This window comes from Lathamus discolor, chromosome 9 (genome assembly GCF_037157495.1).
Source record: "Lathamus discolor isolate bLatDis1 chromosome 9, bLatDis1.hap1, whole genome shotgun sequence".
In the NCBI taxonomy this organism is placed as follows: Eukaryota; Metazoa; Chordata; class Aves; order Psittaciformes; family Psittacidae; genus Lathamus; species Lathamus discolor.
Genome location: NC_088892.1, coordinates 11,720,332 through 11,745,633, shown reverse-complemented (window position 1 = coordinate 11,745,633; position 25,302 = coordinate 11,720,332). Strand labels below are relative to the sequence as shown.

The window sequence follows — 25,302 nt, the reverse complement described above, 5'->3', positions numbered from 1 at the left end:
GATGTTTTAACACAAGAAGGCTTAAAACATCACCTTTGGATAAATTAATGTTGCCGTATCGTTTCAGAGAACTCCTAGCATTTACTAGAACCAGACTGTAATAGATTTAAACATGGAAAGTGGTCAGATGGTTAGTGAGATTACAAGCACGGATAGCAGTGAAAGGCAGAATTAAGACAAGTGATCCATAAATCTATCATAGTAAGGGAAGTTTTAGTGCTTAATTACATTCACAGATATTTTTATAAAGCCTATCAAAATTGAGAAGGGAGTTGGTGAGGAACTTTAACCTCTGCTATGCTTAAGGATGGGAATAAAAAGGTTCCCACATAGGAACTGCTAATGTTAGCGGTCCTGAAAAATGCTCACATTGCCTTTGAGGAATTAAAGCTTTTATGAAAACCTTTTGAAACCTCTGGGACCTGCACAACTGGGTTCCAAACTTTGCCAGAATGAGTTTTCCTCTGGACTCTACAACAGGGCTAGTTTTTCAAAATACCTGCTGTTCTGGCACTTTTGCCTCCAATCACAGCAAACGTAAAATCTGTGTTTAAATCCATGGAAATCCCCAGTAATGAGTTTAAAATATGGGAGAAGGAATTAGAGCTTGTGAGAGCTAAGATGGGGAAACAGCAATCCTCTGGGCTGGCTCCCAGTGTGCAAATAAAATGTGGACCTTTTCATTTCGACTGTATTTTTCATCTAAAGAATAAATCAATGAATGCATGATAGGGAACAATTATACTAATTGTACAGTAGGGTTGCTAAATAAAACACTTAAACCTCAGGAAATGCTAAACTTAAGATTGCACAAGTAAGTGTTACAGACCCAAACCTAATTATGTACTCTCAAACAAGCATATGATGAACTGGGGTCCCTGCCTCATTAGTGAGATAATGTGAGTTGCGCCTCTTTCCAATGACACTCTCCCAGATCTCCCCTTTTCAGGAGTGCAAACGCAGAGTCAGAAGCATATTTTTAAGAAATCTTTCTGAGTAATAAAACACATGTAACAACACACAAATGCTTCATTTAAAACGGATTAAAATACCATCAAAAATGGCATTTCAGTTTCCCAAGCCTCCCATTAAACGCCAATTTCAGTCCCATCCTACAGGGAACTAAGATTATTTTTAAAGCTCATAAAGAGCCTTCCACAATGGCAGAGTTTTTTTTTTGACTGTACAATGGTATTTTGCTTGACCCTTTTACATACCAAATAGCTGGACTACTACAATTCTGAGTTCAAGCATGTGAAGCTTGCATCTAAATCAGTTTTTCCCCCCTGAATTATTCAAAAATCACTACACAAAACCTGATATCAAAATACAGGTAAAGAAAAGAGAACAGAAGAGTGGAGAGTGTCTAGGATCACAAGTAGATAATAATGCAGTCAATTCTAATACAAAGTATAGCAGAAGATATTCTGGAAAGTATGTGCGTGATGGTGTGAGCTAAGCTGTTTACATGAAAGATTAAAGAAGAGGAAGATATTTCAGGGAGTGAGAATTGGCAGTGTCAAAGTCATAGAATACTAAAGAGCAGAGTCTAAACTGGATGTTTGATTTTCTGATTACTTAGCTGCGCTGATGGCAACTGTTTACCCTGAAAGAAATGTGGTAGCTTTCAGAAGAATTACAGATATATGGTATTATCTTGGACAATGATGATTCTAGCGCTTATCTTTCCTTAGGTTTTTACATGAGGAATTTCCACATTTTATCCCTTTGTTACTGATGAAGGCACTTTCCTAACTTTTAAGAAAAGGCACATGCTGGAGGGACACATGGGTCCTCCGCACACAGGCCCATTCACAAAGAGCTTTAAAAGATCTTGCAAACTCTCAGGTTAATCTACATGCCACCCTAGTTTAATGTTGGGTGGTCAAGCAACTGGTCATTTCCTATTACAAATGATGCAGTTTGCCTCTGAGTGGTTCTATGGTGATGTTAAACTCAGCACAGAATGCATGTCAGGGATTCTGTCTGAGATGAAAATGCAGGATCTGACCTTCTGCTTTTATTTGTCTTATAGGTGTTGCTCATTCATTTTTCAAAGTGTATTTGTTGCGGTATCATGAGCATGCCCAGTGCAGAAGATAAAGGAAGGCAAAATCAAAGTGAGATTAAGTAACTCTACACGTTAAGCTTTGATGCAGAAACATATTACCTGAAAATATTTGGTGTGCAGCAGGTCTGTCAATTAGAGCTAATTATTTTTCTCTGATCAGGAAGAATGCAATCATGTTTTAGGCAGGTTTCTTTGAAATGTACGTCTTTTATACAACTTCATTATAGGAAAATACTTCTTCCAAATCACTTTTTTTTCTGGGCTGCTTAGCTATTGACTCAAACTGTCTGTGTTGAGTAGTTCCCTCTGCTTTGATAATTAACTTTTGATCATTACTGAATTCAGCAGCTCTAGTCAGATGTGTTCATAGCCATCCTCCTCAACCATTTCAGTGTTCATCACCTTTAATCTTTGAACAAAATGATTTCATTGAGCCTCCATCAGCCTTGCTATTCAGTTAATAATTCCTTTTTCTCGTCTTCATGACTGAGTTTGATGTGTTTTAGACTTGATGCGAGCTTTAGATTATTAATTTAAGATATTTCAAAGAAAAACATGTTTTAAGAGTTATTTTTTATCTTATATTTATTTTCAAATAAGAAACTGGGTTTAAATCCACAACAATTCCAAAACTTCACGTATTAAAAGTACTGTCTAGAAACAGAGCAGGTAGGAGGTCCTTAAACATTACGCCCTGAGTGGGAGATGATGTGCAGAAGATTGGAATGAAATCAGACTGGTATAATGTAATAATTCAATGGGTGTTAGGAGAATTACATCATGGGACCTTTGTTAATTTTGAGCTTGAAAACATGCATTAAAATAATTTAGGATGATTAGAAAATGGAAGCCAGAGTGAACCAGACAATCATTTCACTTTAATTGCGATTTCCTTCTGATTTTTATTTTACAATTATGGCCTTTCCATAATTGTGCCTCTGTTCTCTAAGACCTTATTTCAACAGCTGACTTTAGTGTTGAATAAGAAGGAAGATGATGAAGAATACATGAAAAGCAGTAAGATATACAGGATCATCTATTAGAGAATATTTGCCCAGAGATGTTTTCCCATGACTTAAAACTGCAAATGACTTCTACCTCTTATGCTGCTTAGACCCGATTTTGACACTAGCTCTTTCAGCTTTAGTTCAAGAACCACCACAGGTTCTTAGTTCTTAGCAGGTATTTTAACTATTACACAAAACAGTAAACATGCAAACAAGCACAAACTGCTTCTAGATTGTGCACAAGGACACACAATGTAGAAAATGATGCTTTTCTTCATCACTATTATTGGACTGGCTATTGTATAGAAAGAAACAGAAAAAGTACTCCAATGAGTACGACTTTCCTGCATCACAAAGACTTGAGGAGAATAAACTGAGAAGAGATTGGCTCAAAAATGTCAAAGGAAAATAACCAGCATCTGCAGAAAACAAATTAGATTTTTGATCAAGTGTTACAGTGAAAGTGTCTGCTCCCCGAATAAAATACATATTTGCCATTGCATAACTGAAAATGCAGGATTTTCAGGGAAAAGTATTTGATTTTGAAAAAGTGGAATTAGAAAAAAACTATTTTTTTAAGAATGCTTCCCCACCCTCTTGATTCAGAAACACATCAGCCATGTAAGAAGGCCATTGCTGAGCCTCAAAGAGTTTCTTAGGGTGAGACGGATGGCACTTCATGCCACTGAACATGTTGGCAGAATAAGGAAGGCCTTCATACTTTATTTTCTTCCATGAGCTCCTGCAAATCTGATTCAGGTTAACCTCCCAGTTTCTAACCAGCTCTGTATGCTCGGGTGAATTGCTAAGTGACTCAAAAATATTAAGTTTATAGTCTATGATGCTGTTCTCCTGTTCCGTAAGTAGAGACTTCTTGGAGACCAAATTCAACAATATAATAAAACCAAAGACACTTTCTACATTGATTGAGTTGTATATATAGGTTTATATATACACATTCATATATCTGTGTAGATTGTAATTTGTCTTGGAAGTTATACTATACTGTTATTTACAGAGAATGCTTACCTACGCTCCTAAGTAATGAACCAAAACCTACTATTTGTCAACTGCACTGTACTGTGCTCTGATTCTTACTGATACAGTTGCTGCTATGATTTCCTGTGGAGGACAAGAATGTAGTGCACAGCAAATAAACCATCCAAAACTGTGCTGGGAATCAGAAAACCCAAACAGAAGTGCTCAAGGATTAGAATGTGATGATCCATGCATGAATGTGTGTTATGTTCCTTTTTTTCTACTTTGCGCATTACACTCTCCTCTACCTGTCCCTTGATGTCAACACAGGAGATTGTATTTCTTTCTTGCTAATTGCCTTTGACATGAAGTTGGTAACCTTGTATCTGAGATCCTGTGTGCTATGTTCCACGTGAGTCTCACCTCGAGGACAAGTCCAATATTACTGTGTCTAGGACCAAAAACAATGGAGAATATTCTCTCCTCATCATATTGTATTTTTTTTAAAAATGAGCATTTTTCTTTCAGAAGCTGAACCTGTGGGATAGATCAGCTAAGATTCATTTTTTGAAATATCAAGTTACCAAATGTGTTAACTGCAAATCAGAACAGTTCATTGAACTCTCACTGTGTATGAACCAGAGAGAGCTTCTCATCACTGCTTTGAGCAATGCAGTAACTTTCACAGCTTCACAGAGAGATGCTCAAGAATACTTGAAATACTGGAAATTTAATTTCAATTGGTGCGACGGAGGATGGCTGAAAGGAAAAACAGAGTTTAAGCGACCAAATCTAAACCAGTCTGCCCATGGGTTAGGAGTCACCTTCATCCTTGATGTAAGAGAACTGTTAATTGAGCAACAAGAGATAAATTTGGGCTTCTGCCAGCATTTTTTCCCAAATCCCTATGTTTCCCTCAGGCCAACCAAACTAAGGAAATGTGCAAGATAAACGTGGCCACTTCCCATTCCTGAAGGAGTATTCCATGCTTTTTAAAGAAATGGAGATAAGAGCGCCACACACTGAATGCGTACTACACCCCAAGGAGTGCTTGTTGCTTGTGTAGACATACTTGAGCTGGGTTTAAATTCGCTCGTGTGGGTACTATGAATATTATCGCTTTTGTTGCACAGGCTTTAGTTCACTCAGTGTCTTTGGTGAACTTTACAATACAAACTGTTATGACATTCTGTCAGTGAACGGACTTACTTCAAAGACAAGTCATATAACATGTATGCCTATTTAGGACTTTCATATCAATGTATCTTGACAGAAGAGGCTCAAAACAGTGCCTTTCTCCTCCAGTTATTTTGATATATGCTGGAATCTTTAAAAAATGCTTTAGTTGGGAAGTTCCTAATTGTACTAATTTTGACACCTTCATCCAACAAAGAAGAAATTGTAATATGACATTATAAATGCTACTGATTCTATTTTTGTAGTCTTACAAAACACTGTCAAGTTGCTTTACAAATGCTAATCAGTGTCTCATGAAGTTTAGTAGATGCAAATGCTCTGACAATACCAATTGACTTGGTCATTGCAGAGTTCTATGGGAGAGAAAAAAACTCCTGGCTAGAGCTAGGCCTGATTTTTCAGAATTGTTTTATTTGGAAAACAAATATATCAGCCCTGGTGACAGAAAAAGTTGGGAAAATTGTACTGAGTGGTCCAAGTTTAAGGAAAAAAAAATCAAACTGGAAGTCTGGTTTGAAAAATAATTTCCTAGCAAATAATTGGTCACAAATTCATTACAAATGACCTGGGATGATAATCCTATTGTGAAATATAAAACATCTACTTAGGAATAAACCTCATTATTTGTTGTCTTATTTACTGATGATTTTTCTAAAATGTGTGCTTGGTTCAACCCTCCAGATGGCAAAAAAATAAATTAAAAAAAATCCATTAATTGTTTCATTTACTCCATAGCCACATTTCAACATGTTAATCACATGATTAAAATCTTAAGGAGGCAAAAGAAATAGGGAAAAGTTTAGTAAACACTTCTAAGAGAAACAGAAATTCTTCTCTAAACTTCTCCGCAACCTTTGTATTCCTAGTTTCCTAGTTCTAACCAAAGGAGAGTAATCCTTTGTATCTCCATCCCTGAAACTTACCTGAACAGTGCTGACATTTTTTGAGGTCTTATAATGAGGGACACTTTTAGTGTGCAATGTCCAATTGATACTTTTGCAACGATCACAAGAGTTATAACTTGCTGTGTCAAAACGGAAAGGAGAATAGGCAGACATCTCAGAAACAGTCCCTTGTACCCCCGCTCATTTGCAGTTTATGCCCTTACATTTTCCTTTGTGGCAAAGGCCTTTATCTCATTCCTTCGGGAGTCCGAGTCCTCTCCTTAGTCTGTTCCCTACTCTAAATCAATGAATAGTTCCCTAGACTTGAGAAGCAAAAGGGCAGAGTCAAAGAGTACCAGCAGTGGCAGCGCTGGGAAGATGTGAATTGATGTTGCTATTGTTCACACCACCCATTTATTTCCTGTGCAGGACTAAAGACTTTAAGGATTTTAATTTATACTGAACATTACATTTATACTGAATGTTAAATCTATTACAAACAGGCAGCAGAGGTAACAAAGGTAAACACACATGAAATAACTCTTTGCTGACCTTGGTCTGGTTTAGTACATTGCTCAAATGACTTAGCCAATTACTAAACTGCACATCTCCAAAAAATAATAATACTGCCATGAAATTGGTAGTTTTGTAAAGCAGGCACGCTCTCTGTGAGAGCACCCTGTCCAGATCAATTGCACTGTCAGACTGTGGTCCTGACCTGTCCCTATGAGCAGGCAGAAGGTCTGCTGTGGGAAGATTCATCCTGCCAGCACAGCATGAAGCACCTCCAACCCCAGCAAACCTTGCCGTGACAGATGAATTCATTGTAAGAAAAATGAAGGTGTTTAGTTCTCATTACTGTTCTCCTTCTGGAATACCTCCAGGAGAGATCAACTTTCACTTCTTCTCACCTTATTCTGGCTGACAGAAGCTAATTACTGGATTTATCATGCCCTTTTCATCACCTACTATATGCTTGTTCTGGCCACCTACGAATTCCTCCTTTGGACTTCTGCAACCCCTTCAGTCTCAAAGCCAGCACTAGCACTGTACTGGTGTAAAAAACTCCCAAGAATTTAGATTTTGAAGTTCACAGACGGTTCCTTGGGCATTTACAAATGAGTGACACTGTAGATGGCCACTGCAAGAAAGCCAGACACTTTCTTTACCAAAATGCTTCACAAGGCATTCATGATAAAAATTACACTCTCCTTCTGAGGAGAAAAGGGAGACAAATGTTTCCTATGTGGTCAGGTTAGTGAATGTTGAGCACTAAGATGACCCACATATACCAGATTTCAGATTTATTTTCATAGGACAGGACGGTGAAGTCTGGCTTTTCTCTTAACAACAATGTGGGTGTCAATCAATTATCTCACCTGCTGCTGCCTCTGGTTCTTGCCAGAACAATATAGGGCTTTTGCGTTAGTGGCATACATAGCAAGAAGCCCTGGGGAAAAATATTTTTCCTCCATGCTTATAATAAAGACTCCTTTACGAAAAAAAATGTGCGCACAAGCATGCACACACAGAAAGCACACAACCCATCCTGTGGACTGAAAGCTGCATCTTTCTTTCCCCTCCCACTCCAAAAAGGCTGGCAGGTCTCCAGTGTCTGGTCCTTATGTCTGTACTGAGGAGCAATTGGCCTTTCCACCTCTGTTTAATTAGTGATGGAGGCATTGAGTTTTTTTTAAAGCTCCTCCTTTAGGTGAATGATGTCTTACAGCATGGCTGAGAGAGCCTGGCTGCTTCAGGCTGGTGGCATGAAAAACTAAACCCAAGAGAAGCACTTGCCTAAGAGAGTGCTGAGGGTCTAAGACGTGCCGTCTTACTTGTGATAAAGTGAGGAGAGGACTTCTTGCAGGTGTATTTACCCATCTTTTCAACTAAGGCATTTCATTCTCCCTTTGTTAAGGCTGCCTATCTGCTAGTATTTTCTTTTCGTGTACTATTTTCTCTACTGGAATGGAGGATTTTTGATACACTGAACTAGCAGTACATACTGGGAACCTATGGGAAAGGCAAGTCAGTGGGAGGGATGGGGCTTCTCTGGTTCTCTGGTTCCTGTGCTGGTTTGGGCAGCCCCTATCGCAGAGCCCAGGTAAGAGCATGGCTGCAACCTGCATGGGCAAATGTATCATTGTCAATCTGTAGTACTGTCCAACCATGTGTCCTGAGGGTTGTATTAATCCCCTTCCTCACTGATGGATGACCTCCACAATAACAACATGTGCAGGAACAATTACATGAGATTCTGTGAATTTGAACAGGTTAAAAGCTTTTGATCGTGTATTTCAGTGGTGTGGCATGTTTTTTCCTCATAACTGCAGATCTCAGAGTGGTTACTGAAAGCTTCTGCTGATAATAAACAAATATATGATATGAACCTATGTCATTACCATGTGAATGATGACCTTAGACATGTCAGCCATCAAATATCTTATTACCAAAGATTTGTCTAAGGGAAGCTTGACTATTCATTTTACACAGTTGATGATATATGGTTGTTTCAACTAGTGTTGTGCAGAATAAAATAATTTGAATATCAATTAAAATGGACTGAGGTAGCAAGAAGAGACATCATCATGAAAGGATTTTTCATGGTTATAGACTGACAAGGTTGGAGAATGACTGTATTATCCTAATAGCTTCTGTTTTCATTAATGGCTTAATGAAAACATTTCCTTACAATTATAAAACATGATTATAGATCTTAAACACTAGGCTGTGGGTTCTTTATCAAAGCACACACTGCTGTGGCTACAACTGATGCCGCATCACTCTGGGATTTCAATGCAACCAATGACAGATAAACTGTTTACATTAAAAGACTCTATCAAAGTTATTTTGCACCTAGTTTCATCCTAATCCATCTGGTTTTTCTATAGCTTTGACAAGATGACCTCTCTCCCTGTGTGTGCAGTATTGATGTCATTACTGAAGAGCTGTTCTTCAGCCTTTCTGCTGATAACAAAATAAATGGAAATGTAGAGAAACCTTGGGGAGGTAAACAGCTTGTTCAGGATCCAGCTAAAAATGGGAAAAATTACAACACGAAAGGATACCTATTGTTAGAAGAAAAGTGGTCACTGTTCCACTTTAAAAAGTGTTTCCACGATACGATGAAGCCATACTGTGCCTTAGAATTCCACAAACTTAAAAAAAATATTAACTTGAAGAAAGGCTCTGAAAGCTCAGTATGCATTGTAAGAATTCAAAGCTCAGCCTATGGCTGATCACCTTTTTAGGCTTAGCTACAAACTGAAACATTTTGTATGTAATTACCTAATAACAACCTAGCAAAAAAAGAATAATTCTGTTTGTGTAAAATACAAATGATAAAGCAGGGCCAGGGATTATGTGCGTGTCTTCTGTTTGTGTGGTTATCAGAGAAGTCGCAACAAAGTGGCAATCATTAAGGGAAAGAGGGAAAAAAAAATCAAGTAGATAGGAAAAACATCTTACTGATTTGTTCTGCCAGAAACACTTTATACATAAAATACTGAAAATGGAGTACGTCTGTAACTAGTATCAAAGTTTCTTTGGTTCAAAAACACACAGAATGCTAGCAATGTGTTTTAAATTAAGCATGCATTTCAAAGGTTAACAGGACTATTCCTTAGGCAGAAGAACAAAGAGGAGCTGGCTGAAGAAAATTGGGTACACTACAGCTACTTAAAATACTGCATCCAGGCAGAAGTCATTTGGATGCCTTTGAGCTCAAAGCTAATTTGAATTATACAGAGGTGCTTTAAAGAACAAAAGTACTAACCTGTGTTTTATCTAAGCTCCTTCAGCTGAAATGGGCTATTAATTAAAAATCTTCACCACTCTTCCTAATTTTTGATGTATTTTTTAACAGAATAATAAAGCCATCTAAAAGCTCTGTCCTTCCTCACAGAAAAGTATTAACATTAGCATCTCTGAAATGCCTTGTCATGTAATAGTTTTACTAACCACATGCCTGTCATCTGCCTTGACAACATCTCTCATAGCCAACCTAAAAATATTGGGCACCAGGACTTTTAAATGCAATACTGATACATATGCCAACGTTCCTCTCAGTGACAATACTACAGGAGTTTACAACCCAGGCAATGCTTAAATGTAACAATATATCTTAAAAAATACATTACACAGATGTGTACTAGTATCATAAATATGTGACACAAAATCTATTGGGTTGGTCAGTGTGCATATTAAAAACCATTCAAGTAGGTCAAATTGTGGATAACTTAAAACTTTAAAGACAGCAATTTTAATAAAACTGTCAATACAATTTTCTTTGTAAAAACATTTGACACTGATTACGCTGCTTATATTGAAAGAGAAACACAAGGTCTATATCTTTAGATCTTATATTGAACTGTGAGTACAGCATCAATAACTGCTTCTCAGCTGTAAATGAAAATTGATTCTAGATCTAACCTGTCGTTTTCTGTGTGTCTTTAATCCCAAGCAATGAGACGTAAGAATCAGCATTTTGTCTATGGGACAAAGCATGTGTCACATGGCTAGCTCCGAAGTGTCTGTGCTGAAGATGCTGTGGGGTGTGTTTACATGTAGGTGGTAACTGCGGTCTCTCTAAGTGAGGCCCAAAACCTGGCGACAGGGGTTTGCAGCTGGGGTGGAGAGACTTGTAACTTGCCTCATGCTCTATTGCAATGATCAATACGGTCCAAAGCTTTACAGATCTGAAGTCTGCAATGAACATCTGATTGGACTTCCTGCCTGTCAGAGCCCAAAGAAACTCACTTGACAACTTCTGCATCAAGCCCACAGCTGCCAGAAGTCTGAAAGCAGAGGGTTTCCATATAATTTGAAGCAGCTTGGCACTAGTAGTTTGGATTTCTAGTCAGCTCTCACTTGTTGAAGCTTCACAAGCCCTCTAGGGTGAAATTAAAGTGTAGAGCCTCCTTTCAGAGAAGCTTTTTCTTGGTGATATATGTTGCTAGACCATCATCATGTGTGCCTAAACCAAGAAAGACCTAACACTTAAATTAAGGAGGCTTCTCCAGATCATTTTTATACCTCTTAGGAACAATCTCCTGCTATTCAAAATCCTGTTTGAAAAATGAATACCAAAAGCAGGCTGCATGATTAGTAACAGCATTGCTAATGATATCTATAGAATAAATATCTTCCACTGACTTCAACCTGGTAGTTCTCATCCTATTCAGAAACTGGGCTCAGCTTCTCAATTGTATGACCGACTGTAGCTATTGTGTGTTGGGTTTCTCCTCCTGAAGAAAAGGAGGGAAAAGTTTAACACCTGAAAAAGCACAATGTCCATGAACCCCTAAATAAATGCAGAAATAAGTGTGCTCATTCATAGGAGGGAAAGGGTAAGACAGAAGAGCTTTGTTTCTTGCAGACAAGCTTCTAACAACCTTCCACCACGACAATGGACTACTGGTACTCTCACAAGACAGGCTGATAGATCAAACTCTTTCGACACTACAGACATTCACTAAGTTGAGATCAAGGTGCATTTACGGATCAGTGTCACTACTGCCCCTGCTGTGTAGAGATTGAAAGGTCCCTAGCAACTCTTGAAGAACAAATCCTAGGGCTCCCTACCGACCACTGTTCTCAAAGAATTTCAATTTCCTTGAAATACAGGTAGAAATAAAGATAAGACAATTTATTTTTACATATTATGTTTTTACTGATAAAAATGAGCAAAATGCTAGTGCTCATGCTTCACACTGGCTACAAGCCTACAGTAAAAAAAGTAAGAAATATTATAAGGACAATGGTTCCATAGAATCCATTTTCCTTATAGAAATGTTGCATAAACCGTTAGAATGGTTTTGAGGTGCGAGGTTTAATTTTTTCTCTCCCCATCAGAATACACGTGTATGTACAGCTGAATTACAATGGTCATTTGGCTGACAAATCTTTATGTTAAAAACCAAAAAAGTATTTTTCTAACCTTGGGCTCCACAGCTGAACAATAAACATTGTAAAGTTCATATTTTCTAATTGCCTTGATCTGTCCCTCTTGAATGAATATTTTATATACCTTTTGGAGAATATACTTTGCAGTCAGAAACCGCTGCAGTTCTTTTGCTGATGTTTATGTGTCTGATCAGTGGGCCAGATCAACCTTTTTTTGCCATTTCCAATACTCCTTTAAAGAGATATAGCAGAAGCTGCTAAAGCTTGAAGGCACAGTCAGTGGAATGGTAATATATTTCCGTTTCTGTGTTTTGGACATCTCAGTATCCTAAAGTCATTTTACAGGACTATTTAACCAAGTTTCCAATAGATCAGGAAATCCGCTGGTTGCATAGGCCACCATGTTTATACAACATCACATTACACGAGAATAGGCTTTTGATCTTTCAGATTCAGAAGACAGCACAAGTCTAACTTGGTGCTAAAAAACACTGACTGTATGACTAAGGGGTCAATTGACACTAGAAGGTAAATCTTTCCTGGCATGACCCTAAAGGGCGGATTAGGTGGTTTGAAAGAGAATATTTAGGTGGTTTAAAAATAAATAAGAAAGAAAGATCGACTTATAATTAACATTTCCCAGGATGAACAGATGATCTTATGCAGAATTATAGCATTATCTTCCTCTCCATTGCAGATGTTTAAACATTCGAGCCTACTGCATGTATAAAGTAATATGAAAGACAAATTTAACCCAAAAATTTTTTCTTGTTTTTTTTTCTGATAGGAATGTTGATAATATGAATTTCACCAGCCTTATTTCCAAGCATTATCCATAAATATTTATAAAGTAGGAAGAATAGAGAATGATATGAGCAAGATTTCTGAAAATGATTCTTTATTAACATCCCAAATAGCTTGAGAGAGTTTCAGTACTAATTTACAGCTCCACAGAGGATTTTCCCCTCTCACAAATGGGAATCACTGGATTACTGACTATGGACTCCCGGTCCTTTACTCACCTACTTAGAATAAAACTTACAGACCCAATCTTCTCAGGTGCAACTGTACAGTGCAAACCAACTCTGCAGTTGTGCTGGTGGTCTGATGTGGTCATTTTACACCCATTTCCAAACAGGTAATCAATTTCAGCAATCGAGTGCAAAACAAGTGGAGGCTGTTCCAGAGACAGCTTGGTACAATGAGGGACAGAAATGCACATTAGCTGTTCCTGGGTGACGACATGTGTGGGTTTTAATTCCAAGGCTAGGAAGTTATGTTTTGGTTTAATTTAATCTACTTCACAAAGTTAATTCAGCAAAACTGACAAAATGCACTCCTATTTGAGAATAAGTTTCCTTCCACAAAGGTTCTACGTGCAAGCAAGATTTAAGTTAATGGATTCTGCTGCATCCCAACATGCTTTTGATTCAAATACAGTAAACCAACATACAATCACATTCAACTGATGAAACAACTTTGTCAGATTATATGGGCTATGCACTTATACCGATGTATTTACCTGTTCATTGTCATCTTCATCACTGCTGAGTTTCAGATCATCTTCAAGCATTCTGAAAAGACAGTAATACAGAATTACATTTAATGAATTAACGTCATATACAATGGGCTGAGTTTACCCTTCAGCAAAGTCAGAGGAAAAACTCCCCTTTAATTCCAGAAGAGCAAAATCAGATCTGTTGCAATTAAACTGATGAATACTTCATGTATGTATTAATCCTGTGTGATGCTAGGTGAGAACAAATGACTTTGAGGCTCATCCATCATAAAGTTTGGCAGCTCCTCTTTCATGTCCTCTTTTATTTGTACATTGTCTCACAGTGATTACCATATACACCTACGTATATTTCTAAATCAGAAGGTGGAAGTGAAATTCAGCTCTGAGACTGTTGAAAAACCTGAGAAAAATTCCATGTCTCATTCTTGATATAGGGCATCACTGATCTTCTTGGAGGCTGGTACCAATTCCCATCTTATCAAAATGAGAATGGTGTGGAAAATAGCAAGAAAAGGAGGATCTTGTGTGAAGTCTGATGGGACCTCACAGTTGTTGATATCTGAAGGCAGAGCAAATGTCTTCCAAGCTAGGAATCTGCTAATTCATATTCCCATTTTTTTTTAAGTACAAGGAAATCTCACATGACTGTTCCCTGCCCCTGGTTAAAGGGGAAGAAAACTTACAAGATGTGGCTGTCCCAGTATCACCTTCCTTTCCTTTGGCAGAAAAAAAGAGTTGAGTAATCCATATTACTATATTAAAACTCATATTACTACTTTTTTTTTTAGTCCGAGACTTGGGTATGGCAAAACATATGGGGTAAGAAACCATATTATTTGCTGTTACATTTTGGCAGAAAACACCTCTTTCGAGGTCTGTCTACCTAGAGAGGCATGACTAGTAGCCAGCAAATACACTCCTATATAGCTTCTCATACATTCACGCTTTTACCTGGTGGTCCTCCTCAGAGCAGATATTCCTTTGGGCACACTCCTACCTCACACCCATCTTTTCACCATGACAGATTCTCTTATCACAGGATAACGTACGGATGAATTGGCACATCTCACCCAGATCCACTGTGACAGCCACTAAAATTGCTGAGCTTCCTTTCTCCCAGCCCAAGCTCCTTTACCCACGGCAGGAGGCTCACAAATTGCAATTACTGTCTCCTTTCTGCCTTGATGGAGACTGAAGTCTATGATTTTTTATTGTTAGCCTTTAAATAACTGTAGCAATCAATGGATGTTCTGTTAGGAAGGGTTTTTTTTCTGTTTGAAGACTACCAGTAAATCATGGAAGCCTCCTGGTACAAGGAATTTTAAAGAGGGGACAATAATCCAGACGTGGAAATATCAAAAGGTTTGAAGCCCTGCTGATGCTCTTAAAATGAGAAAGTGCAAGGAGGTCTTTAAACTGGTTTGTAAGTCATCTGTCTTTCTGTGACCTCTGTTGTCGGGCAGCTCAGTGGTTACAAAGTATCTGGACACATAACTACTAGTCATTAATGTCTTGATAAATGGCAGATGCCTCCCTGTAATACGTGAACCCATAAAAGTAAGAACTGCAGCATGGGCAAAGAATCTTCTAAAAGTAAGAATTTGTGGTGGGTTGACCCTGGCTGGATGCCGGGTGCCCATCAAAGCTGCTCTGTCACTCCCCTCCCCAGCTGGACAGGGGATGGGAAATATGACTAGGGGCTCGTAGGTTGAGGTAAGGATGGGGAGAGATCATTCACCGGTTACTGTCACAGGCAAAACAGGCTCGACTTGAAGAATTTAATTTAATCTCTTACCAATCACATCAGAGTAGGGTAACAAGAAATAAAACCAAATCCTAAAGCACCTTCCCCCCACCACTCCCTTCTACCTGGGATCAACTTTACTCCTGAATTCTCCACCTCTCCCTTCCCAGGTGAAGGAGGGAGATGGGGAACGGGGTTTGGTCAGTTCATCGCACATCTTCTCTGCTGCTCCTTCCTCCCCAGGAGAGGACTCCTCATATGCTTCCCCTGCTCCACCACAGGTTCCCCTCAGGGTCACCACCACCCCCCACCCCCGCATCCCTCCCTGCTTCCAAACCCTTGCCATGCAAGCCAAGCACAGAATTTTTCATGAAATATTAATCTTTAGAGGCCTGGACTTTGGTGATGAACAGGAACTTTCAGTGTTGTTTATCTAGTAGACAGATTCATTTGTTTCCCCAGTGTCATTACTTGCTGTGCTATTCTCAGTATATCGCTGTACCTTGATCTATCCACAGTCCCAGACTGTTATCTGCAAGTCTCATTACATACCAGAAGGACAATACCCCCAGGAAACTGAGACCATCTTCATACAGGACTATATCATTCTGTCTCTTAACTCTAATTCAATCCTACACTCCTACTTTTAAACCTACATCTCACTTTAATGTGTAAATTATCCGCTGCTTTAAAGCAGCACTGCCAGATAATGCATTCTATTATTATTTTTTAATGCAGATCTAAGAGGACATAATATAAAGGATCTTTTCATGAATGAAGCCCAAAGGGTGGTGGGTTTTTTTCTTCCTTTCCAGCTACTGGGCTTTTTTTTTTTTTTTCCTCATTTGTTACATGTTAAATTCCTTTCTGACATATCCTGGTAGAAATAAATGAAAAAGGACAAAGGAAATCCCATATTGGATAAATGGAAAGAACAAAGAAGAAAACATAAAAAAGATAAATGGATACACTTACTAAACTAACCAAACAGCCATCTGAAATGGCTGATTAATAACTATCCTCATACAGACTATACTGCAGACACTTTCTAACAAGTACAGTAAGCACAAGACATATTTATTGAATATTGAAAAATATAAAATGGATATAAAACATGATTAGTAGGAAGGACAACTGTTAGAGTTGGTTTCAGATAAACTAAATATGCAGGATTTATGAGTCCCTTCAAGAGACTAATGGATGTTCAGATGACTAAAGAGAGGAAAAAAATTGGATTTTGGTATTTCTTTAGCAGTTCCAAGCTTATCACTTGGAGTATATAATTCTTCTTAGCCTGTTCTGCTAAATGAAGAATATGTCACCCCATTCAGTTACAAAACTCAAAGGTTAAACAACTAAACCACACAGCTTCTAAAATGCATCACACTCTCCTGGCAGATGGAATAATTGAAGAGAAACTAGTATGGTATCAACAATAAATATATGGTAGCCAGAGAAGTGAGGGAATAAATTAAAAATACACTGTATGTGCAAATGAAAGTAGAATGTTGAAGGGTTCAAATAACCTGCTCGCAGAGGATATTGCTTAGGAGAGGTAATATTTTACAGACAGCAGAAGACTAGATGGTCTTCCACAATTTTAAAATGTGCTTAATATTCTGAAGACATGGGTCACAGTAGCTTGTACTGTTTAATGTTTCTATTAACTCTCATTTATAAGCAAGTAGCATCTGATCATGCTCAAAGCCCAATAACGGCTTTTAAGATTGCCAGCAACCTTAATCCAAGGTGACTATTTCACTGTCATACCTAGAGAAGTAACCCATTTCAGCTTCACAGCCCTGAGACACAGGAACTCTGTATCTACAGCTATTTCAAACACTGTCTGGATGGTTTGATTGTCTTGAGTGAGAGATCCCTGTAAATATGCATTCGATTTGTTCTGCTCTCTGTAACTGTTAACCTCAGAAACACCCAGACTGCAAAACACAGAGTATATTTGTTATGAAGATCAGGCCAGCTATTAATAATGTTAAACTTACAATGAATACTGTCAATGAGGGCAAATCAAAGAGAAAACTGCCTGTATCAGAAAGCTATCTCCAGAGGTGCTATGAATTCATTTTATTTCCTATTCTTCTCCAACTCAGCTGACATTATTATTGAATATACATGTACTTGTTTGTCTTTTCATCCATGGCTAATGCAAAACACCACTTTAGGGAAAGAATGGGATTAAGTAGGATTTTTTATTTCACTATTAGAGCAATGCCATTTACCCTAACAGTTGAAGTTGTGTCAGCACATTTATTACAATCTACAATTTTCAGAGGTTTATAATTTGGAATGTGACATTATTGTAAAGCAGAAATGTCAGGACAAAGCAACACATTTATCTATGGTGTAAGTAGGGGCAATCTCATTGACTGACTACAATACCCACTTCCTCCAGGGATGAATCGGCTCCCAAAGCATATTGTTCCTACATTACAAATTTAACTAGACAAACGGATGAATGGGGGCTTTATTAGGACAAGTTCTGTAAAAGTCTCACTAGAAATAATAACAGCAAAATATTATTTTTAGGAGCCTTTAACTTGTACCAGGCCTCAGAAGACAATGAGATGGACCAAAATGAGCTATTTTTATAACAATTTATTATGATTTTGGCATAGCAAGCCAAATTTTTATATTCTCTATTTGACTCTTCACATATCTTCGAAAAGAAAAAAAAAAAACATTAAAAAATGATGCCGTGATAATAAACCAGTTTAAACATAATCAGAAACCTCCCTGTATCTGTTCTCTTAACAGTGTCAAAAGATTATGCAAGTTCCACCACGGACCACTGTTTCTTAGTGGGACAGACTCTGCCTTATACCCTCCAATCAACAGTTGCTACAGCACAAGTTACTCAGTTAAAAAGTAAGTCTAGGCACAGGTTTCAGAGAAGTCACGAATAGTGAGAGGCCGAAGCTGCGGAGCAAGATGATCTGGGCTTGATGAGACTTTTGGGGTCACTGAAGTAGGTTTTCCCACCCATCAGTGGAGCAAATGCAACAGAGCCTCAACTTACTGGGGTGTCACCAAGCTCAGCTGTGTGCACGCTAAATTGGATTTGTACCCCAACTGCACTGTTTAGTTCAGCACGTGTTTTGTGCACAGCAGCCTGATCGTTTGGGGTCCTCTGAATGAGCAAGTGAGGAGATGGGAGATAATCTCCTCCCTAAAAAATCACTATCAAAATATAACTCAATTTCAGCTACTTTTATAGAAGATTCTGAACTTCTTAAATGAGTATTTTCACAGCTCATTATCCTTTGGGTTTTTGTTTCATGTATTGCATATTTAAAAGCTTTCTAGAAGTTAATAATGTCCAAATTGCCAGTAGACTTCTGAAAATGCCATGGGGTTTTTTTTCCTACTCTGGTCTGTAGGGCTGTGATGGGAGTACACTGTGCTTACAATAACATGTTATAGGTTTGGTGAGACAGCTTCATCAAGGAGAAGGTGCTCAAAAGGAACCCTAACTAGGATGAGGTTCTGCACTTCTAATTTGCTCTGTGATCAGTTCATCACTGCACTAGAGCTCCTCTCAAATGTAAAAAAAACCTCCTTGTGGGAATGAGAAAGATGGAAAAAAAGGAAGAGGGCCAGGCAGCAAAGGGAATACTGGGCAATTCCCTAATCCTGAGCTGCCCAGAAAATTAACTCACCCATGTCAAATCACAATTGCACAAAATGCATATCCCATCTGGGTCAGATCACAAGAAACACAAGTGTTGCTTCTGCAGGAAGGAGGACAGGCAATGGCATTAACCACACAGAAATGCCACTCTTCTCTTGCCAGGTTTGTCTCTGGTAAAATGGGAACTTATTTATGAGATTCCTGCTTCTCAAAATATATAGCCAATTTATTTTTGTAAATGTGACAACACTGTCTTTGCAACCTCAGTGGGCAAACCATGCTTCTGTCCCATTAGCAGGGTAGGATGTACTGCTTAAATTTGTCTGAAGTTAAGGATGAAACTGTGCCTAGAGACACAAAAGACACAGCAAAGCGCTGACAGGGAGAATCAGTGGTAGGTATGGGAAGCAAATAGAGGACGTGGGTGCTCTCCAAGGGAAAAATTCCCTCCTGCTTCAACCTTCCACTGATACAAAAGGGCAATTTTAAAAAGAGGTTTGTGTGATTTAGATTGGAATAGCCTGTGCTACAACTAGTTATTCTGTTCGATATTAAAAGAGAGAACTTAGACTGTTATAGCAAATTTCACTTGTGATACTTAATAAGACTTAAATCCAGAACAGGCAGGAACCAAGTAAATGTCTTTGAGGTGAGAAAAGTACTACATTACCATCCTGAGCTACGGAGCCTTTGTTACACTCTTGTTTGCAGCAAAACCTACATGGAGGGAACACTGTCCATGCAAATACTGACTAGCACTGAGATGCAACCTTTTCTACCCCTGAACTTTCGTGGAAGTAAGGGCATCAGTTCAACACAATCTATGCTGGTTTACCCTATGGATTTTATACTGAACTTGTTTTTCATTTTCATAGTGCATTTCTCTGCAGCATATAAGACTTCTCCGAGAGTGGTAACTCAAAAGGCATCATGCAGATGACAAACTGTATAATGGAATTCAGATGTATTTCGAGAATGTGCTGCACACACTAGAGCACAATTTTATCATTTATCAAGGGGGAAGAAGGGGGCCTATGTGTGTGAAAACATCTAACAATAGATTTCCCCAGAGAACTTCATAATACAGTGGACAAAAAAAATGGGGAAATGAAAATAAATGGTAGAGTAATTCCAACGGAAAAAAAAAAAAAAAGGAGGAAGATCTTTTGTTTTAAAACATCCCATCAATAAATCTTGAAACCTGATATTCATTCTTTTGCTGAAATCTGCAAATCATCTTTAAAATATTTCCTCTGAGATACTGTAAGAGTTACGGTAAAAGAAAATCTCAGAAGATTAAATGGAATTTACAAGCACCATTTACCTTAATAGTCAAGGCCACTTGTCCAGAAATTTTATACATGCTTAAATATAGTTTATTAATTTTTCCTTCTCCTCATCCCCCATTTTCTTTCATTACATTTTCAACAATGATGAGGTCAGCCTGGCAAACTCTTACTCACAGGAGTAACTTCTACTAATTTCAGTAGTTTCAGTGACCCAAATAGGACTGATTTGCTTAAAGTATAGATCAATTCCTCGGCCTCCGGCCTGAAAATGCCTCCCCTTAGAAAGAACTTTAGTCAAGTTTCATGTCTTTGCTGCAAAAAAAACTTCTGAGCAGAAGAGGTACCTGGTCCCTTCCCTCCTGCAGCAGAAGACACACATCAGCCTCGTAACATGGTCAGCCTCCTTCTGGCCCAGCCGATGGAGAAAGATGGCTTGCTAAGAAACACTCCATTTTCTGTTGTCTTACTCAGCCTGCCTTAGTGTCCCTGGCACCGTATCAGTAACTAGTAATTACATCTGGTGAGAGAGAAGTAACCCCTGTGGTTATCTATTAGGTACCTCACAATCAGAGAGCGCACTTCATTACTCACCTCTCCACCATCTCTTAATTTCAAAAGGATTAAGCAAAATTAATTCTTTCAGTAGAAGAATTTCTTTATCTAGTCATCCGTTAATCTCTTCAAGGCAACTAAAATATTAAGTTGCTACTAAGTGCATTATAACTACTGCTCTGTTGACAGGCATTTTGTCTTTCATTAAAGCTGTGACAAGAACTTTGAGAGGAGGAAGAAAACTAGTGCCAAAGTTTATCTGTGTATTATAAGCATAGATGGCAATCTTTATGTTTAGCATGAATAATACTGTAGCATATCCAGTAAATTCACATCCACATTAAGGCCTAGCCCTGCTCCCAAAGAACACATCCAATAGCATGTGAACAGAATTGGGTCAAAATATTGTTAAAGTGTCGTAGGCAGTTTAAAAAGTAAAAAACCAAAATAAATTAAAAAAAAAAGAAGAATAAAGGCAGCATCTTTTGTTTCAGTCTGGTGAACTGATATTTTTGTCTTAACACTAATACCACTGTTTACGCCTTCTGTCTAGAAAAGTGCAATCTGCACTACATCATGTATCCTTCACTGCCCAATGACTCCTCAGTACAACGCACCTCTGTTTGGCAAGGCCTGAAAAAGATGTAGCACTGAAGCAAAAACGGGGGTGAGGGCGGGGGGAAAAGAGAGAAAGAAAAGAGACAAGAACAAAGGAAAGTGTGGGTCCAGGAAAGATACAGGGAGGGACTGTCAGTTTCTAAAAACAGCAGTGGAAAACTTGCACTGTTCAAGTTTTTGCTGAATAAAAATGAGGACCCCACTTTTTTAGTGTGCCAAATTCTGCCGGTTTGCACAAAGCTTTTACTGTTTTCCCTTTGATCAACTGCAATGGCTGATATAATTTTGGGTTCTGCTATTTATCAAGAGCAATATATAGTCCAAAAGCCATTTCTGTGATACATTCTCATTTCCAATACATTCCACATGAAAAACACCTGCTTACTGCAACCATATTTGATTAAAACTGTCTCCAAGCCAGAGCACCAGTATTTTCTCTGGTAAACAAGCCTTCAGTTGGCATATTTACACACAAAGGCTATGGGAACTTAGCACACAGTTAAACAATGATTGATATTTCTACAGCAACTTGCAAAGGTGACTTTAAAAAATCATACCAGAAAATATATTAGAAAGAGTTGCTCACTGAGGAACAAATAACATAGGACTGGCTCATCTATCCAATATTCCGCAGTGCATATGGAAGGACACTAATTCTATTCATTGGTTATATTATCTTTTATTCCTTTTTTAATCTGCTAGCAAAGTGAGTCTTTCAAGGAGCTGTTTGATGAGCTGTCAGTGCCAACATGACATTCGCAAATCTTTCTCTGTGCACTGTTTTAGTTAAGACTGATCTCATATCTGAAGAGCAGAGCTCTTTTTGTTTCTGCAGATTGGAAATGAGTTGTCTGGTAAATCTTAAACTTCAATAATCTGCTCTGGAGTGGAAGCAGCTTTTTTGTTCATGAAAACCTTTATATTGATGCATTTTTGAGGTTCTTTATGCCACTTGAACTATTTGCCTCTAATTCTGAACTTCTGTCTGCAAAGTTCAGTGTCATGGAGAAAGACTGCACATCAGCATTAGCTGTAAGGATGACACCAAGTCCCTAAGGTGCTTTACAGAGGCAGTACAGACTGAGATGAACTCTGTTGCTCTCTGGCATGGGTATAAGGACTGCATGGAGCTGGGCAGTGGGGTGATAAGGAAAAGAAGCTTGTTCGGTGTCTGCTATAGGGTAAGGCTGCATGGCAGCCCACCAGAGCCAATTAAGGCAATGGCTGTCCTACCCCTCCAATACCAAGCATAATGCACACAGAAGGAACCCTGCCTCCTCCTTCTTGCCACCCTGGCATAGTCCTGTGGCAGGACCTCAGGAGGATGGCAGTGGTTTTCCAGTCTTCCTCCACAAGATGAGTCAACTTTATCCACCCTTCAAAACAAAGGTGGATCTGAAAAGCCGAAAGTCTCAGTGATATGTTAGGCTAAAAAGAATGGGAGCTTTAGCTTCAGAAACAGCGTTTGTTCATATGGAGAAAAATGAAATTTGTCATATGTCAGAGTCTTAAAGAATGCCTGAAGCTTAGCACTTGACTTAAAGACAGATTTTCAGGGGTGTGCATTACCAAAGTGGGATTCCAAGCAGGGATGGAAGTCTTGTGGACTGGCCTGCTGATAGTGTGTGGTGAACAAAGAGCAGGGGTCAGTCGCAGAGAAACCGGTCAAGCACTAGGAACTTCTGTGTGCATGAGAACACTGACTGGGGTTTTCAATGATACAAAGGCACTGCACCTTTCTGCAATATACTGCTGGACTATGCCTGGTACACAGGGTAAATCAGGGCTGATCAATCAAATCCCATTCCTGGGGAAGGTGAGCTTCATTTTCATTGCACTAAATTTCTGATCAGTTTTTAAAGCCACTTCTGTAGTTGCAAAATCCTGCATCAAGAATCCACACCCATCCGATAGATCTGATACAAATTTTGGAAGAGAAATGAATCTTCTGTAAGGTAGTTCACTTCTGTCCTTAAATGCACATTTTGTGGAGCCATCTAAAAACGTAAAACCAGATTAATCCAAGCAGTACTAAAACGAATATAAATAGAGGAGGTAAAACCAAGCAAGAATAAAATTAATATAAATAGAATAAATGAATAAAATACTGAAATAATTTCTGAATCTGGATGATTTATAAAGCATTGAATATGCATGACAGAAATCAAGTACCAAGCACAATCCTGAAAACATTGACTCATGCAAGTAATCCTTGCTCCTGCAAGCACTATTTTTCAGGCTCAGATCCAAACACAATGCCTGACACTGTTTGCTCTGATAATCGCTCTAAGATAAACAGGTACGAATAACTGAAAATATGTCCAAGCATTTCCTTTCACTTATAATGTAAAAAGAAAAATTACAGGATAAAATGAAAATTTATGTTTCCACTTCCAGATTTTATACGTCATTAATTCTATAAAAATATATCTGTCTTCATGCTGATACTTCTCTTTGCTTGGCAAGCTTGAAGAATGCAATATGCTTGATAACCTGATTGAAAATTTGATCCTATTGTTTAACAAAATGAGGATTGTTTCATAAGGGGCTCCACCATGTCTGTGCACATTTTCCCCTAAGTAACACTGTAAGACTTGTATTTCCCCAGACAGCTGAACATTTACATTGATGTACTTGGCTACAGATCCAATCTCACACTGGCTGTAATACAAGAGAATTTTCCTTGGCATTTTGAATTATGGCACTGAAATAATTTAACAGTGCCTTCTGTGCATGTTAAACAAGTTTTCTGATGCAGTTAGCTCGTACTGAAAGTTTGTTTACCCTATAAATTGTGCCACATGGTTAAGCCACACTTTGGCCTGCAAATCTGCAAGAGGTTATTATTTTCAGTGTCACTGCAAATGGTGTAACTCTGGAAAAGCTTCCTTGCATTCACGCACACCCCACATACAAATTCTCTTTGTTCTTCATGTTCCCTAAGAAGCCCGGGTTATTTTTGAGCTATCTGCTAATTTGTGCTTGCAGAGCCCTCTCTGATGTTAGAAGAAGGAAGCTGGAAGGAATCAAGAAATGAATATTCAGTTACTGGTTTAAAGGTTATAGTAGAGATGCCCACATACTCTAATTACTGAGAGCAAACCCTGCAAGTTACTGTTGTAGTTCTGATCCTAGTGAGAACATGACATGTGTTGATGTTTCTAATACTGGGAGAAAGACCTCCTTTAGCAGTTCCCTGCTTTAAGGTCTCTCTCCCAAAGTCACCTTGAGACCACTCTGGTCTTGCTTTGCCATAAAGCCTTTGAGAAACATCGTGGTTAATTCTCCAGGAGGTTGGTTAATATTATTTGCACACTATATTCCCTTAGTTATGAGGTGAAAAGCACATTACCATTGAAAAAGTCTTGAAACTTCAACATGGTCCTCCGTGCCAAAAATTCCAGAATACTCACTTATTACATCTCTTTTTGTACATTTATACAAGGCTTGGCACTTGGTTTCTTTGTCCATGACTGAGTATCTCAATGTTATTATAAGACAAATAAACTTGGTAAATGGAGACTCAAACTTTTCTTCAACTGGCAAAATCTAGGGGTGATGCAGACTAAATGCAATTTCACTGATTGAAAATTTAGTCATTTAGTCTAATGACACCATGACTTTACAAAGACAAATAATAGTATGATAATATGTTGAAACTGCCGGACTGGATCAGGCCTGTGGTACATCTAGTTCTGTATCTTGTCACAGGAGACAGTTCAATGGAACAATTTGTTATTACTGAATTATTTTTCCTAATATAACTGGAATGAGACATTGGATCATATGCTCATGGAGCACATATGTCTCCCAAATTCTTTATTCCAATCTTTTTTCAGCATCTCTTTGAACCCTGGCTCCACTGCTGGCAGCAACCTGAGTCCTAACTG

At 38.4% G+C, this 25,302-nt stretch overlaps 1 protein-coding gene across 4 annotated transcripts in view; it reads right to left on the bottom strand.

The window, feature by feature from the left end:
• Positions 1–25,302, bottom strand: part of AFF2 (ALF transcription elongation factor 2) — a 371,177-nt gene that overhangs the window by 84,710 nt on the left and 261,165 nt on the right. For all 4 annotated transcript variants that reach the window (XM_065689682.1, XM_065689684.1, XM_065689680.1 and 1 more), the window contains exon 8: positions 13,564–13,615. In XM_065689682.1, coding sequence (XP_065545754.1) covers positions 13,564–13,615 — 52 coding nt within the window. The remainder of the gene's footprint in view (positions 1–13,563; positions 13,616–25,302) is intronic.